Source organism: Arachis hypogaea, chromosome 12, assembly GCF_003086295.3.
Source record: "Arachis hypogaea cultivar Tifrunner chromosome 12, arahy.Tifrunner.gnm2.J5K5, whole genome shotgun sequence".
NCBI lineage: Eukaryota > Viridiplantae > Streptophyta > Magnoliopsida > Fabales > Fabaceae > Arachis > Arachis hypogaea.
Genome location: NC_092047.1, coordinates 7311247 through 7329630, shown reverse-complemented (window position 1 = coordinate 7329630; position 18384 = coordinate 7311247). Strand labels below are relative to the sequence as shown.

Here is an 18384-nt window from a genome sequence, read left to right as displayed (position 1 = left end):
GGTAGAGGGGGATACTGTGGTCCCGTCGGTGATGGATCACCGTTTTGATGCCCCGACCTTCATAGACCAGCACCTTATGCAGGGCATGAAGGAGTTCTTCTGTGAGTGTGATGTGGGTTTTCAGGCGAAGTCCCTTTATTGCTCTCTCCTCCGTTCTGCCGTAATTGTGCGGAAGGCCGAGCCTGTGATGGCTCAGGTGGGCCTTCTAGACAAGAAGCTGCGTCAGTCGTAGGCCAAGGTGGTGAAGCAGAGGGAGCAGCTTGCTGCTGCTGAGTCGGCGAGGGAGAGGACAGTGAAGGCATCTGAGGAGTCTGGTGCCGAGATCCTTCATCTGTCTGAAGTTGAGACTTCGCTTTTATCTCAACTTGGGAAAGAGCGGAGGAAGGCTTCGGACGCCGAATCCCGAGCTGCCGTGCTTCTCTCTGAGGTAGGCATCTTGAAGACTGACCTGGCGGGTTTGACGGCCGAGGTTGAGGGGTTGAAGGGGGAGAAAGCGGTGTTATTGGCCGATGTACAAGGGACGATATCGGTGACTGAAGAGACGATGAGGGCCCAGGCTCGGGTGCTGGCTCCGGATGCCGATGTGTCTGTTATGGGGGCTTTTAAGACCGTTCAGGATGGTCGTATCGTTGATTTGTAGGGCTTTGTTCATGTATTGTGTTATGCTGACTTAAGTACTATGTAGTTTTTCTTTGATGTTTTGGCCGTGTGGCCGCAGTTTGTGACTTTGGATATTTGGTGTTTTCATATGACTGGCCGGTCAGGCAGCTTTATCGTTATTGAGCCGTGTTATTGACTCTTAGATTTTCGAGTGGTCGCTTTTGGGCCGGTCGGGCCTTTTATCTTGTAAGCCGTTTGCGTTGGCTTTGGTTAGTCGTGCCTGAGTCGTTGTAACTTAAGACGTTCGGAAGGCCGTTTAATCGTGTATTATGGATATCCGTTTTTGGGCCTCGAGGGTGATTAGTCCCCGATGTTGGCCGTTTGCTCTTTAAATTATTTTCTACGGTGCATACTATTTATTAAAACTTGACATGTTTCTAAATTTTGTATTTAAATATTTATAAAATAGGGAATTAAAAATTGAGCATCGTAGCACCAGCTAGAGATATTTTGAAAGAAGGGCTTGTATTGTATGAAAAGTCGAAATAGGGTTGACATACAACTTACAATTATCAAATAAGTTAGGTTTAAATACGATTTTAGTCTTTATGAAATTAATTATTCTTTACGTACAAGCATTTTTTCATACAAGTCATTTATATTCATGCGTCCTCGTTCTTTGTTACTGCACGTTCTTCTTCTTCTTCATTTTTCTCTCGTTATCGTCGTCTCCAACACCACCTCCTCCTCTTAATGTTGCTAATATTCACTTCACTCATTTTATTAAATATTCATGTCAAATTTTACCGTGAGACAATATTATACCATTTAAAACTTTTTAAAATTAAAATAGGACATTTAAAAGATTACATATTAAATTAAAATTTGATCCAAACTTTAGAACTAAAATAATATTTTATCCTAAATTTTACATTAGTCAAGAATGAATTAAGATAAAAATATATATATAAAATATAAAGATTAATAATTTTTGTCTTAAAAAGTGATTTTTTTTATAGACAAAGTGAATGTTTGTCAATTTACGTGCAAAAATATTATGTATATATTAAAATTAGTTTTTCGTATATATTTATATAAATATATGCGTTGATTAATTTATTTTTAATGTCTATTTTATATTTTAATATGTATTTTATATTAGTGATTAATTTTGGTTATATCTTATATGGTTGTACTAGTACGTACTTATCAATAGCATTTAACTGCTCTTCCACCTAGGGGTGGCAATATGTACCCTACTCGCGGGTATCCAACCCGACCCCACCCGATTGGGTAGGGTTGCCAACCCAATCTGCAGCAGGTAGGATAGGGTGCGGGTCGGGTAGGGTGCGGGTCGAGCCTCAACCCTACCCGACCAACCCGCACCCTATATATGTATATGTTATATACTTATATAAAAATATATTTTAAGTGAATGTTGAACTAAAGACTTCTCACTAAATACAAAAGATCCTTAGTCATTAAAAGAAGATCATTAATTGATAATTTAATAAACTTTTTTTACATAAAAGTCAGTTCTATTTTAAATTATCATCAAGTTATATAATAACGTTGCATTTTTTTGTAACCCACGGGTAGGGTCGAGTACCCGCGGGTTAAGAGCGGGTAGGGTTAGGGTTGAGATATTCTCAATCCACGGGTAGGGAAGGGTTGAGTTTATATAAAAATCTCAACCCGCGGGTAGGGTTAGGGTTGACTCCAAACCCTACCCTACCCTACCCTACCTATTGCCATCCCTACTTCCACCTTATCCCATGACAACAATAAAGAAGTCTTACGGCCCACAAATTCAGCCCAACAGAATACACAAATTCAGTTATAATTTTAGTCTTTATTATTATCTTATCTTTATTTATCCTTATCTTATCTTTATCTTTCATAAACCAATGTTCTATATATATATTTAGTTTTACCTTCATAGTTTACATTTTCAATCAATCAACAATCAATAAAATTTCTTTATCTTTTCTTTCTTTATTCTTTCACAATTTTATTATCTTTGTATATTCTTTATGTACTCTTTCTGTTTTATTATGGTATAGCTCTGTTGAGCTCCATGAATAAATCAACCAATTTAGATCTTAAAACTCCTTTAACCTCCCCCTCACTATGAAGTTATTATCTTTGCATACTCTTTATATACTCTTTCTGTTTTATTAAATAGTCACATTTTTTAGTATAAATTTAAAATAAAACATATCTATTTTGGCAAAGAAAATTTAAATGCATTTACAATTTATAGTATTTAATAGGTAGTTACTTGTGTGAAATGTGAATATAGTGACACTTGATGAGCAGTATTTTTGTGCTTGCTTTAGAAACACCAAAAATGGTTGCAAAATCCAATTGTCATTTTCTATTCCTATGTAGAAACACCAAAAAGTGGTTGCAAAATTCAATTGTCATTTTCTATTTTTGCATATTCAGTATCAATGAGATTGAGATAGATCTAAATAGGCTTATTAATTATTCTGTTAGTCTTTATATTTTCACTAAATTTTTAATTAAGTTTTTATATTTTTTTTCAATTAGATTCTTACACTACTTTAATTTTATAATAAAGTCTTTTCTAATATAAAGAATAGTAAAATTAACTAAATATTTTTACGCAAATTGAAGGTATTCATATTAAAAACTTAACTAAATCTTTGACTACATATATTTTGAGAGAAGTATTTTATTAATTTTAATATTTTTTATATAAAAATGATCTAATTATAAAATTAAAAATAATATAAGGACACAATTGAAAAAAAATATAAGAATCTAATTAAAACAAAAAGTTTCTTTTAGAAAGATGTACTCTTGTGTACTCTATCAATGGGAGATCGTGGGAGAGAGAGGGGGTGGAAAAACACAAGGTGGGATAGAGTTAGGCAACCATATCACGTAAGAGGTCAGTGGGTTTGGAATTGGGAAGAGTATCGCGATTGAAGAATGACTCTTTTACCATTTTTGTTGATAACCTACCTAATGATGCGTCGAAAAAAATTGTTTCATCTGTTTAAGTGTACAGGCTGTAAACCCTGGTTAAATTAGTAGATAATTAGTCGATAAATTAGTTTTTAATAAGGAAGATTAGAAATGTGAATATTATATCAAATTAGGGTAGAGCTCATCGAAACGAGAACTTTGACACTAATTTCGAAGAAAACGGTCCAAAATTGGACCAAAAAGATCGAACTGGTTGAACCGGGCCCAAACTGAACTGTCGGTTCAATCGGACCAGCCCATTAAAAAGAGCCACGGGCTCTTCTTTCTCTCATTTCCTCAACGACGCAGCTGAGCTCAAGGGAGAGAAAAGGAACGCCGAACCCTTACGGCAAAGTTCCAACTCGCGTAACTTCTCCGTCTCAGCTCCAATCGCCGCACCGTTTACGGCCACGCGTTCACCGCGTCGAGCTCTACATTTCTACTGGAACAATTTCACTGGTAACTTGTTTAATCACTCTCAGCCCTCTTTTCTCCCAATTTTCAAATTTTTAATGGGAAGGTTGAATTTCTTTGATTTCTGATGTTTTAGGATCCAATTAGCTTGAGAAAAATATTCACTCTTGCTTATGTGAAGCTTGGGTAAGGTGAGTATACGATAATTCTATTTTATTTTCATTGAATTTGAGCTTTAAGTATTAAATTGGATATATATGTGTTATGAATGTGTATTAGGTTGTGAATAAATAATTGGAACTTGAAATTGTGAATACTGGAACTTGGAGGAAGCGGATTAGTTAAGGTTTTGAGGGCTGTGTTCTTTTAGGAAAATTGTCTTGGAATAATACTTGGGAATCGGCTAAGGTATGGTTTAGTTTTCTTGCATTTAATATATAATGTTCTGTGAAAACTTAGGCTAGATGACCATAGGATAAGTTGGATTGCATGTGTATATTTAATGCTTAGTATCCTGTTGATGAATATGGTTGGTTTGGTGCTTGTCGATTAACTGGTGATTTGGCGAATTATTGATTTGAGGTATAATTATTGTGGAGGTTGTTGTGGTAATGAGGTATTTTGTGTTAAAAGCCTAGGATTTGTGAACTATGATTCTTAGTTAAATTTTGGTTGTTGGATTTGAATATTGTATTAGTATAATTGTTTATCTGAGGTAGATTTATTATGGTGATTGTTATGATGATGAGGAAGGGTAAGTTGAATTGAAAAGAATGCAGGTTTGGACCCAAAAAGGGTGGCAAAGTCCGAGTTTTAGAGGAGATGCTGTCGAAATTTTATAAAAAAAATTAGAGATTTTGTTTATATGATTATTTATAAAGATTTAGATTCAAAGGTTATATGGTTTGATTTTGAGTTATTAAGAAAATGAGCATGTTTTAAGTTTGATTCATTTGAAAAAGAATGAATTATGTTTTCAATTGGAATTATTGATGGACGGAATGGGATGTGTGATAATGAAGGTTAAGGATTGAATATGATTGACGTATAATGATGAATGAGATGCGATTGAGAATGATGTGGATGTTGATGAATTATAATTGAATTATTTATATGGCTTATGAATTTGGATAATCTGATATACAAGATTCCCTGGATTAAGTGTCGTGGCTTGCCACCATGTGTACCAGGTTGAAAACTCGATACTCTGTTGATCCTACGACGTAAGTGTGACCGGGCACTATATAAATTCCCGGGAATGTTACCCCCATTGAGCAATATTGATTATTTGAGAAAAAGCTATGCATAGACTCTTAGGGTTACACGTCGGGGGACAGTCTAAGTACAATTCAGACTTATCGGGTTGGCTGGATAACCGACAGATGAGCCTCATTAGTCATAGGACAGGCATGCATCATACGCATATTACTTGAATTACTTGCTTGTGTTTTAATTGGGTGTGTCTATCTGTATTTGCCATGCTAAATGTGTATTTGTTACCTGCAGTAGTTGTAACCTTCTTGTGTTTGTCTTTATTTGTCTATTTGTCTGTGAAAATGCATGATGGAGTTGGAGGTATGGAGGAATGGCAGTATAGGACTTAGATTTAAGGTTAAATTAAGTTAGGTTTAAATATTCTTAGAAAACCACCTTTTATGACTTCTGTTTAATACTTTAAGCTCTATAATCTGAGTGTCGGCGTTCTAGGATTGCCTCTGGCATTTCCAGGACCTTATATATTATGTGTGTGGCACCTTTACCATACTAAGAACCTCCGGTTCTCATTCCGTACTATGTTGTTGTTTTTCAGATGCAGGTCGAGAGGCATCTCGTTAGGTGTCTGGACTCTTGAAGCGGAGTGGTTACAGGGTTACTTTGTTATGCTATGATGTATATATATATATGTACTTGGTTTTCTCTCCGCATAACTTGTTCTTTTGATCCTCTTAGAGGTTTATGGAGAGGTAGGATTGTGTATATGTACTTTTGGGTTTTGGATATGTATGTATATATATGTAAATATTCTCCGGCCAGTCTTGACTTCGCAGGCTGAGTCAAGAGCTTGTTATTTTGTATCTTTGGCACTATATTCCTACTTCTGTCATCTTATGTCTAGTAGTTATGGTTTTCTTAGCACGCAAGTCAACTCGTTCCTTGAGCGTTGCGCTTTTGTTTTGCGATTTTTATTTCCTCTATTCTTCAAGGCTCCTAGCATATTATAATTCTTCTGCTATTATATGCACTCATTTTATTTTAGAAGTCATAATACCACATCACCTCTGTTTTACGACTTAAGCGTAAAACTTTGTGTGGTAGGGTGTTACATTATGGTATCAGAGCAGTTCGTTCCTATAGAGCCTGAAAGACGGACTGATTATACTTCTATGCATTCTCTGTATATGTGTTTATGTGCTATTAGGATATCTGATTGATTTATATGGCATAAACGTTTGTGAGCATGCATTTGGAACTTAAAGCATTAGACCTGCGATATTGAGACTAATCAACTTAATATCACTTGTTTGGTGTGTATAGGGACCAGATGTCGACTCGCGGACGCGGTCGCGAGCGATGTAGAGGTAGGACAGGCAGCGCTACTCCTGCCCCCATAGGGACTGATCCAGTAGACTTTATGGCTACCCTGGGAAATATGGCTGCAGCTATGCAGGCGACAGCCGAGGCATTGGGTAATCAGATAAACCAAGATAATCATGGGAACAATAATGATGAGGACGGTCCTATGACGCTTGCTACATTTCTGAAAGTTCACCGTCCGACCTTCAGGGGAACCTCAAATCCCACTGATGTAGGTAATTGGATTCAGGATATGGAAAGGGCGTTACAGGCACAGCAGGTTCCTGAAGAGCAATGGGTTGAGTTTGGAACTTATCAGTTGCAAGGTGAAGCTCAGTATTGGTGGCAGGAAACACGACGTATCCTGCAGTCTGATGGTGCTGCAATTCCTTGGGAGATTTTTCGGACAGAGTTCTATAAGAAGTACTTTCCTAATTCAGCCAGAAATGCCAAGGAACTTGAATTAATACAGTTAAAGCAAGGACAAATGACTGTTGCTGAGTATACTAGCAAATTTGAGGAGTTATGTCGTTTTTCTCGTATCTGTCAAGGTGCGCCTGAAGATTTTGCTGAATGGAAATGTATTAAGTATGAAGGAGGTCTTCGGAGCGATATTCTGAGCTTCGTTGCCTCAATGGAGATCACGGTGTTTTCTGAATTGGTGAATAAGAGTAGGGTGGCTGAGGATTGTGTGAGGAAGGCGGCAGCAGAGAAAGGAAGTTTGAGGGTGCCTTTTTAGAGGCCTTCTAGGAGAAACTTTGCTCTGAGAGGTAGGAATTTCAAGCATGGAGGCTTTGTTCTGCAGCAGACTCAGGGTCAAGGTAATTACAGAAGACCGAATACTAATGCTAGTCAAGGAAAAAGGTTTGGAAAGCAGCCACAGCAAGATCTGAATTGTCAGAAGTGCAGAAAGTATCATCCTGGAGTTCTGTGCAGACTAGGACTTGGAGTATGCTATTCCTGTGGACAGCCCGGGCATATAGCCAGTAATTGTCCAGAGAAGAAGTATGAGACTGGTAGGGTGCAGCAGCCGGGGAGAGTATACACCACTTCTACCATAGGTGCTGAGGGATCTAAGACACTGATTAGATGTAATTGTGAAATAGCTGGTAAAATCTTAAATGCTTTATTTGATTCAGGAGCAAGTCATTCATTTATTGCATTTGAAAAGGCCCATGAATTAGGATTGAGAATGGTAGTTTTAGATTACGATTTGAAAGTATATAATGCTACTCATGAAGCTATGGTGACTAGGATAGGATGTCCACAAGTTCCCTTTCGAGTACAACAGCGTGAATTTGTACATGATTTGATTTGTTTGCCTATGACTGGTCTTGATCTCATCTTGGGATTGGATTGGTTATCCAAGAATCATGTTTTGCTTGATTGTTTTGAGAAGTCAGTACAGTTTATGCCGGAAGGGTCAAAAGTACCGGTTGTGGTGAATAGTTACTATTTGAATTCTATGATAGTAAATTGTTCTGGAACTGAATGTCAGGGTATTATGTTATTAACTGCGGGAGTATCAGGTGATGATCAGAGTTTAGAGCAGATTCCAGTTGTATGTGAATTTCCAAATGTATTTCCAGATGATATTAATGAATTTCCACCTAACCAGGAAGTGGAATTCGCAATTGAGTTGGTGCTTGGAACCAGTCCGATTTCAATTACTCCTTATAGGATGTCACCTTTAGAAATGGCTGAACTGAAAGTTCAGCTGGAAGATCTGTTGGGTAAGCATTTTATCCGACCAAGTGTTTCTCTGTGGGGAGCGCCAGTGTTACTGGTAAAGAAGAAGGACGGGAGTATGTGGTTGTGTGTCGATTATCGGCAATTGAATAAGATCACTGTGAAAAATAAATATCCATTGCCTAGAATCGATGATCTAATAGATCAGTTACAGGGTGCCGGTGTGTTTTCTAAGATTGACCTGCGATCCGGATATCATCAAATAAGGGTTAGAGACGAGGATATTCCAAAAACTGCTTTCAGGATGCATTATGGTCATTATGAGTATACAGTGATGTCTTTTGGGTTAACTAATGCCCCAGCAGTATTTATGGATTATATGAACAGAATTTTCTGACCGTATCTGGACAAGTTTGTTATTGTCTTCATTGATGATATTCTTGTTTATTCTAAGTCTGAAGAGGAACATGCTGATCACTTGCGAACTGTGCTGCAAATTTTGAGAGACAGGAAGTTATATGCTAAGTTATCTAAATGTGAGTTCTGGAAGAGTGAAGTGAAGTTTCTCGGCCACGTAGTGAGTAAGCAGGGGATAGCTGTGGATCCTGCTAAGGTGGAAGCAGTGATGAATTAGGAGCGACCAACTTCAGTGACAGAGATTAGGAGTTTTCTAGGTTTGGTGGGGTATTATCGTAGATTTATTAAGGGATTTTCACAGCTCGCCTTACCTTTAACTAAATTGACTAGGAGGGATACGCCTTTTGTCTGGACTCCGGAATGTGAAGAGAATTTCCAAGAATTGAAGCATAGGTTGACTACTCCACCTGTATTGGTATTACCTGAACCAAGTGAACCGTTTGAAGTGTACTGTGATGCATCTCTGAAAGGGTTGGGGTGCGTTCTGATGCAGCACCAGAATGTTGTAGCATACGCCTCACGGCAATTAAGACCGCATAAAATGAACTATCCGATACATGATTTGGAACTTGCTGCTGTTGTGTTTGCTTTAAAGATTTGGAGGCACTACATCTATGGTATTAAGTTTCATGTTTTCTCAGACCATAAGAGTTTGAAGTATCTTTTTTAGCAGAAAGAGTTGAATATGCGTCAGAGAAGGTGGATGGAGCTTCTGAAAGATTATGATTTTGAATTGAATTATCATCCAGGAAAAGCGAACGTTGTGGTGGACGCTTTGAGTAGAAAGTCTTTATATGCAGCTTGGATGATGCTACGGGAGGAAGAGTTACTGAAGGCATTTCAAGGTTTGAATTTGAGAGTTAGAGAAGAATCTGGAATTTTGTCTTTGAGTCAGTTGCAGATTTCACGTGATTTTAAATCAGAACTTCTGAAGGCTCATCAAGATAATGAAGCGTTATGTAAGGTATTACCAGCAGTTGAACAGAGAAAACAGTGGAGAGTGTCAGAAGGACAGGATGGTTTGTAGAGGTTCAAGAACCGGATTATTGTGCCAGATATCGGAGACCTACGACAGAGTATTTTGAAGGAAGCTCATAAGAGTGGATTCTCAATTCACCTGGGGAGTACTAAAATGTATCAGAATTTGAAAGCGATGTTCTGGTGGCCAGGTATGAAGAATGATGTGGCATTACATGTATCTAAATGTTTAACGTGTCAGAATGTTAAGATTGAGCATCAGAGACCATCAAGGACTCTTCAGCCTTTAGAGATTCCACAATGAAAATGGGAGAGTATTGCAATGGACTTTGTGATAGGTTTGCCTAGGACCTGTTCTGGCTGTGACGCTATTTGGGTGGTTGTGGATCGACTGACAAAATCAACTCACTTTCTTCCTATCCGAATAAGTTGTACAATGAAAGAATTAGCTCGAATGTATATTAAAGAGATTGTCAGGTTGCATGGCGTGCCTTCTACCATTATATCTGACAGGGATCCTCGCTTTACATTAAGATTCTGGGGAGCTTTTCAGCGTGCATTTGGGACTCAGTTAAGCTTGAGTACTGCGTATCACCCTCAGACAGATGGTCAGTCAGAAAGAACTATTCAGACCTTGGAGGATATGCTAAGGGCTTGTGTTTTGGACCAGCCAGCAAGCTGGGATCGGTATATGCCATTAGTAGAGTTTGCTTATAATAATAGCTATCATGCAAGCATCGGAATGGCTCCATATAAGGCTCTGTATGGCAAAAAATGTCAATCTCCGTTGTGTTGGTATAAAACTGGAGAAAGGAGTTTATTAGGGCCTGAGATGATAGCTGAAACTACTGAACAGATAAAAAAGATTCTTAGTCGAATGCTTATAGCCCAGAGCCGCCAAAAAAGTTATGCTGATCAGAGGCAAAAGCCTTTAGAATTTGAGGAAGTGGAGCATTTTTTTTGAAAGTTACACCAACCACTGGAGTGGGAAGAGCTATTAAGACTAAGAAACTAAATCCCTGTTATATTGGACTGTTTGAGATCCTGAAGAGAATTGGGCCAGTGGCTTATAGAATTGCCTTATCGCCGTATCTTTCAAATTTGCACGATGTGTTTCATGTATCACAACTTCGGAAGTATACTCCTGACGCAAGTCATGTTCTAGAACCGGAACCAATTCAAGTAAGAGAAGATCTAACACTCCCAGTAATTCCGGTGAGAATTGATGACATCAGTATTAAACGATTACGTGGGAAGGAAGTATCATTGGTAAAAGTAGCTTGGAGTCAAGCTGGTATCGAGGAACATACCTGGGAGCTCGAATCAGATATGCGAAAGGACTATCCACATCTCTTTTCAGGTAACTAGATTTGAATTTTGAGGGCAAAATTCTTTATTAGGTGGGTAAGATGTAAACTCCGGTTAAATTAGTAGATAATTAGTCAATAAATTAGTTTTTAATAAGGAGGATTAGAAATGCGAATATTATATCAAATTAGGGTAGAGCTCATCGAAACGAGAATTTTGACACTAATTTCGAAGAAAACGGTCTAAAATTGGACCGAAAGGACCGAACCGGTTGAACTGGGCCCAGACCGAGCTGTCAGTTCAACCAGACCAGCACATTAAAAAGAGACACGGGCTCTTCTTTCTCTCATTTCCTCAATGACGCAGCTGAGCTCCAGGGAGAGAAAAGGAACGCGGAACCCTTACGACAAAGTTCCAACTCCCATAACTTCTCCGTCTGAGCTCCAATCGCCGAACCGTTTGCGGCCACGCGTTCACTGCATCGAGCTCTACATTTCTACAGGAACAATTTCACTGGTAACTTTTTTAATCACTCTCAGCCCTATTTTCCCCCAATTTTCGAATTTTTAATGGGAAGGTTGAATTTCTTTGATTTCTGATGTTTTAGGATCCAATTAGCTTGAGAAAAACGTTCACTCTTGCTTATGTAAAGTTTGGGTAAGGTGAGCATACGATAATTCTATTTTATTTTCATTGAATTTGAGCTTTAAGTATTAAATTGGATATATATGTGTTATGAATGTGTATTAGGTTGTGAATAAATAATTGGAGCTTGAAATTGTGAATACTGGAACTTGGAGGAAGCGAATTAGTTGAGGTTTTGAGGGCTGTGTTCTTTTAGGAAAATTGTCTTGGAATAATACTTGGGAATCGGCTAAGGTATGGTTTAGGTTTCTTGCATTTAATATATAATGTTCTGTGAAAACTTAGGCTAGATGACCATAGGATAAGTTGGATTGCATGTGTATATTTAATGCTTAGTATCCTGTTGATGAACATGGTCGGTTTGGTGCTTGTTGATTAACTGGTGATTTGGCGAATTATTGATTTGAGGTATAACTATTGTGGAGGTTGTTGTGATAATGAGGTATTTTGTGTTAAAAGCCTAGGATTTGTGAACTATGATTCTTAGTTGAATTTTGGTTGTTGGATTTGAATATTGTATTAGTATAATTGTTTATCTGAGGTAGATTTATTGTGGTGATTGTTATGATGATGAGGAAGGGTAAGTTGAATTGAAAAGAATGCAGGTTTGGACCCGAAAAGGGTGACAAAGTTCGAGTTTTAGAGGAGATGCTGCCGAAATTTTATAAAAAAAATTAGAGATTTTGTTTATATGATTATTTATAAAGATTTAGATTCAAAGGTTATATGGTTTGATTTTGAGTTATTAAGAAAATGAGTATTTTTAAGTTTGATTCATTTGGAAAGAATGAATTATGTTTTGAATTGGAATTATTGATGGACGGAATGGGAGTGTGATAATGAAGGTTAAGAATTGAATATGATTGACGTATAATGATGAATGAGATGCGATTGAGAATGATGTGGATGTTGATGAATTCTAATTGAATTATTTATATGGCTTATGAATTTGAATAATCTGAGATACAAGATTCTCTGGATTAAGTGTCGTGGCTTGCCACCACGTGTACCAGGTTGAAAACTCGATACGCTGTTGACCCTACGACGTAAGTGTGACCGGGCACTATATAAATTCCCGGGAATGTTACCCCCATTGAGCAATATTGATTATTTGAGAAAAAGCTATGCATAGACTCTTGAGGATGTACGTCGAGGGACAGTCTAAGGACAATTCAAACTTGTCGGGTTGGCTGGATAACCGACAGATGAGCCTCATCAGCCATAGGACAGGCATGCATCATACACATATTACTTGAATTACTTGCTTGTGTTTTAATTGGGTGTGCCTATCTATATTTGCCATGCTAAATGTGTATTTGTTACCTGCAGTAGTTGTAACCTTCTTGTGTTTGCCTTTATCTGTCTATTTGTCTGTGAAAATGCATGATGGAGTTGGAGGTATGGAGGAATGGCAGTATAGGACTTAGATTTAAGGTTAAGTTAGGTTTAAATATTCTTAGAAAACCACCTTTTTATGCCTTCTGTTTAATAGTTTGAATATGTTAGGTTTTATCTCTTTAAACTAAATTAATAATTCTATTTGATATCTTTATACTAAAATACACTATGAGTAGATTACTAATACTGAATGAAATAAAACATAATAAAATTATTAATTTAGTTTAAAGAGATAAAAAATTAAATTTGTTACTAATAAAAAAAATTTTACTATATATCAAATAATATGTTCATTAGTTATAATACTAATAGTATATCATAGGATTATTATTATTAATGTATTAACTGAATTTTAATGTTTATTATTTATATATTTAAAAATTATATTTAAAAATTATTTATTTGGTTTCATAATAAATGATATTTTTAAATTTGAATAATTTATTAATTAGTTTGTACTTCTTTATTAAAAAAGAATATTAATATAATGAATAAAAATATAATTAAAAATATTGTTTAAAGAATAATAAAGACAAATAAACTCCTAACCAATTTAAATTTAGAGACAACTAGGTTCCTGTCCATTTTTTAACCTGACACGTCAGCAATTTTCGTCGAGTTTTTGCCGAAAAACTGACAGAATAACCGGGTTGGCAGACAGAATACAAGGTCAGGGATCGTAATGGAACGTATTTTTGGTTAAGGATCGTCTTGTCATTTTGAAAAATGAACAAAGACCAAAGTGATACTTTACTCTATTTTTTATGATAATGTTTTTTAAAATATATTTTAAAATTCATGTTAATAAGAATTTATATTTTAATATATGCTCGTGCAACGCATGCCGAAGAGGTTCCTGAATCAATGCGCTTCTGCCCGGCTGCTATGCCAAGTGTTGTTAAAAATTAAATTAATAAAAATCTTATAGATAGCAAAATAAAAACAACAATATTAAAGATTAAATATTAAAAATATTATTTATATATTAAAATCAATCAAAAAAAATAATTATTAGCCAATGAGTAATAACTCAAATGGCATAGTCTCCCCATACTCAATTAAGAGGTTGCGGGTTCGAGTTTCTTATCTTTGGTAAAAAAAAAAAAGCCAATGAGTAATAGCTCGAATGACATAGTCTCCCCATACTCAATTAAGAGATTGTGGGTATCTTTGGTAAAAAAATAATAATAATAATAATTATTATTATATATTTATATATTATATATTATTTAATTTATTTTTAATATATATTTTATATTTTAATATATATTTTAGACTAATAATTAATTTTAATAATTAATTTCAATGTACACATAACATAATTGATTTAAGACAAAGTATATGAAATCAACTTTAAATTAGTCAAAAATGGAACAACTTAATTAATTATAAATATAGTAATTAATTTTATTTATTTATAATTTAAAATATTAGTTATTAAATGTTTCATCACATTCAAATTAGGAGAAGATACATTCAATATCATTACAACGTAAATCACGGAAACTAATTCAATTAGCTTCCGTCTATTCACCCTCTTTCCCTCCCCAAATGTCTAAAACATGATAAATCAAAAAATAGATTCAGAAGAAACACTATAATGTCTAGCATAAACACCATTCGGCTAGAGATTTTAGATTTATACACCATTCGGCTAGAGATTTTAGATTCGGCCAAGAGTAATTTGACTGGTTTTTGGCTTATAACTCTTGTTCCTAACATTGTTGTTTATTTAATATTTAACCTGAACTCGTGCAAAACGCGCCCTGCAACTTCAATCTTTAATCTTCTACTATATATGAACAGAACAAACCACAGCCAAATTCTATAGTAAAATTACCAACATTACAACAACAATGGGCAAGGAGAACCGCCAACTTCATGTTCTTTTCTTCCCGTTCTTTGCTAACGGTCACATAATCCCATGCGTTGACTTAGCCAGAGTCTTCGCCGCAAGAGGAGTGACATCCACCATAGTCACCACCACACACAACGCACCCTTCATCTCAAGAACGATAGGAAAATCCCAAATTACCCTCAGAACCATCAAGTTCCCGCCACCAGAGGAAACTGGCTTGCCTGAAGGCTGCGAGAATTCAGAGTCGGCATTCGCACCGGATAAGCTCATCAAGTTCATGAAAGCCACCGTGCTCCTTCAACACCCATTCGAGCAAGTGCTGCAAGAACTGCATCCGAATTGTGTTGTTGCAGATATGTTCTTCCCTTGGGCCACAGACTCCGCCGCCAAATTCGGGATTCCAAGGATCGTGTTCCATGGGTTGGGCTTCTTCCCCTTGTGCGTTTCCGCTTGCATCAGAACTTACAAGCCACAAGACAAGGTTTCATCCTACACAGAACCTTTCTTGGTTCCCAACCTTCCCGGCGACATAACTCTGACCAAGATGCAGTTGCCACAAATCCCTCGAGATGACGAGGTCTCTTATTATGCATCGAATACTGTTATTTTCACGGTGGAGACTCCAGTTATTTTGATATGAAGTTGATTGATCAAAGCCATTAAATAATTCAACGTATTAGAATCTTGATATGAAAATAACTCCACATAGTTTCTACCAATCTTCACCTTCTTAAATTAACAAGTTGTTTAATATATTGTATTTAGTATTCAGTACTCAGTAGTAGTATTTGTGCAACATAGGTATTCTGCAAGTTGCTTGATGATTCCAACGAATCGGAGTTGAAGAGCTTTGGTGTGATCGCCAACAGCTTCTACGAACTGGAACCAGTTTACGCCGATCATTACACCAAGGAGCTTGGCAGAAGAGCATGGTCGTTGGGTCCAGTTTCTCTATGCAAGAGGGAGACGGAGGAAAAAGCAAGCAGAGGAAGCCAAGCAGGGATCGACAAGCAGGAATGCTTGACGTGGCTTGAGACAAAGAAACCAAACTCCGTTATTTATGTGTGCTTTGGAAGCATGACAACGTTCCCAGACGCTCAGCTTAAACAGATCGCGATGGGTCTAGAAGCTTCGAATCATCCATTCATCTGGGTAGTGAACAAAGGATCAAAAAAGAACGAAGAACAAGATGAGAAGAAGTTAGAGTGGCTTCCAGAAGGGTTTGAAGATAGAATGGAAGGGAAGGGGCTGATCATAAGAGGTTGGGCGCCGCAAGTGATGATTCTTGAGCACGAAGCAGTTGGCGGGTTTGTTACGCATTGCGGTTGGAATTCGACGTTGGAAGGTGTTTGTGCCGGGGTGCCGATGGTGACGTGGCCGATGTATGCAGAGCAGTTTTATAATGCGATGTTTGTGAGGGACATAGTGAGGATTGGGGTTGGTGTTGGGGTTCAAACGTGGGTGGGGATGATGGGAGGTGAGCCGGTGAAGAAGGAGGTGATAGAGAAGGCGGTGAAGAGGGTGATGGAAGGTGAGGAAGCAGAGGAGTTGAGGAGAAGAGCGAAGGAGCTTGGGAAGAAGGCTAAAGAAGCTGTGGAGGAAGGTGGATCGTCTTATTCGCAATTCAACTCTTTGATTGAGGATTTAAGATCGCGTGCTCGATGAGCTAGTCAAGTATCTGCACTGAGGAGTACTAGGGCAAGTAATTTTTGTGATTTGTAGCCATCAAATAGTCATTAATAATGATTTTAATGGTATAAAATTAGTGTGAGATTTCATCAAATAATTCACTTTTCTTTACTAGTTACTTTGCTAGTTACATGTTGGTTAGAATTTGATAAAATTGCTAGTCCTAGACTTTTCCTTCAATTATGGCATGAAGTCATTTGAGAGATGCAATTTGGAATATCTATTTGACCTTAAGTCCATACATGCTTGTATTGTATTGTATTCACCATTTTGAAATAATAATAATAATAATAGTTCTAAAATAATTACCGTGGAGAAATAAATCCAATCGATTCAAATTATAATTCTTATGAATTATTTAATTATTAAATTATATTTATTTGGTGTATTGAATTTTTGACTCATTTAAAAAATTTCAAAAGCTATTTTGTTAGACTCTTGACTTATAAAAAGTCATATTAATGTTGTTTGATAAAATTTTTTTAAATATATTTTTAATTTCTCAAAAAATTGTTTAAGAGATTTTGAAAAAATAAAAAAATTTAATTTTTTTCGTCTTAAAAACTATTTTATCACTCATTTATTAAAACAACTTTAAGACAAGTACTTTTAGAATAAAAATTTAAATATAAAATAATTTATTTATAAATTACTTTTAATATAAGTTCTTATATTTTAAATTTTTTTCAAAAAATTTAATTAAATTATTTATCCAAATTTATTATATATAAAAAATAATAAATAGAAATAACTAGGCCATACAACATTTTGTCTTTAGAATTCGGTCAAACTTAATTTTCATTTAGCTCGCAGCTTAATAGTTTAGTTTCCTTATTTAAATTTAAAGTCATCTTCCATTCAATTTTCATCTTCTATTTAAATTTGTGTTTGTTAATTTTTATTTTAAAGAAAAACTTATGTTCCATACTTCCATATATTTGCCAATCAAAAATAGCCAATCAAAGAAGGTAACAGCTTCGATTAGCTGTACTGAGGATAATGGAGAGGCGAATTCTAGGGGATTTTGTGCGAATGAAGAGGTGGGGTCTGAAAGAACTGTTACTCAAGAATATGATACCGGTGGGGGAGATACAGGGGTGTAATCGATTCGGTTTGGTTTGATTTTAGACTGAAAACTAACCGAACTAATTTGATCGATTCTACAATGATACTAACTGATTTGTCCGTGTACTGGATTGGTTGAGTTTTAGCAATTTCGAGCAGGCTGCTGACGAAGAGAAAGAGCTATACATTGGTCAGGACTGAACACCGCGGCTGGAATACCTGTAAAAGATACTCCGACGCTCAAGTCAATAATAATAATCTCTAGTGAGTGTATCAAGTAAATATGAAGATTGAGAATAGAACCTGATATTTAGTCGAGAATATCAATTCGGCTTTATAGACGTTGTTTTACCCGTTTGCTGTGGATAAGTCCGAGTTTGTAGGTTGGTTATCGTATTCTGTTTTGGTGATCAGATTTGTTGAGCACGTTTCTTTATTTTCAAATAAGTTGGCCCGATCTTATCTGTTTACGTTCCGAGCTTTTTGGGCGGCCAAGGTATGTGGTGACGTATCATAGGCCCCAAGCTTGCCTTGGTTTGGACAGAACAAAGGTGAGCTTTTTCCTCGGTAATGTCATATACCTCAGCCAAGGATTTTTTGCATCTGTGCCCTTCAGCCCCCAAGCTCGGCTTATTTCTATGGGTGAATTTGAAACGTTTGCAGCATTTAATGCTTGCTTTGTTCTTCGCGCTTTAATGAGTGATTGATTTTATTTGTGTTGCGAATTTCAAGGTGCCCCTGACCGTGTGATTGGT

The 18384-nt window shown here is 36.5% G+C and overlaps 1 protein-coding gene across 1 annotated transcript; it reads left to right on the top strand.

Moving 5' to 3' along the window:
- The first annotated feature begins 14428 nt into the window (after window positions 1–14428).
- On the top strand, window positions 14429–16869 carry LOC140172977 (probable UDP-glucosyl transferase 73B6). Its single transcript, XM_072208626.1, has 2 exons — window positions 14429–15452; window positions 15677–16869. Exons 1-2 carry the CDS (start codon window positions 14874–14876, stop codon window positions 16538–16540), a joined length of 1443 nt encoding a protein of 480 aa, XP_072064727.1. The 5' UTR covers window positions 14429–14873; the 3' UTR covers window positions 16541–16869.
- The last annotated feature ends 1515 nt before the right edge of the window (window positions 16870–18384 follow it).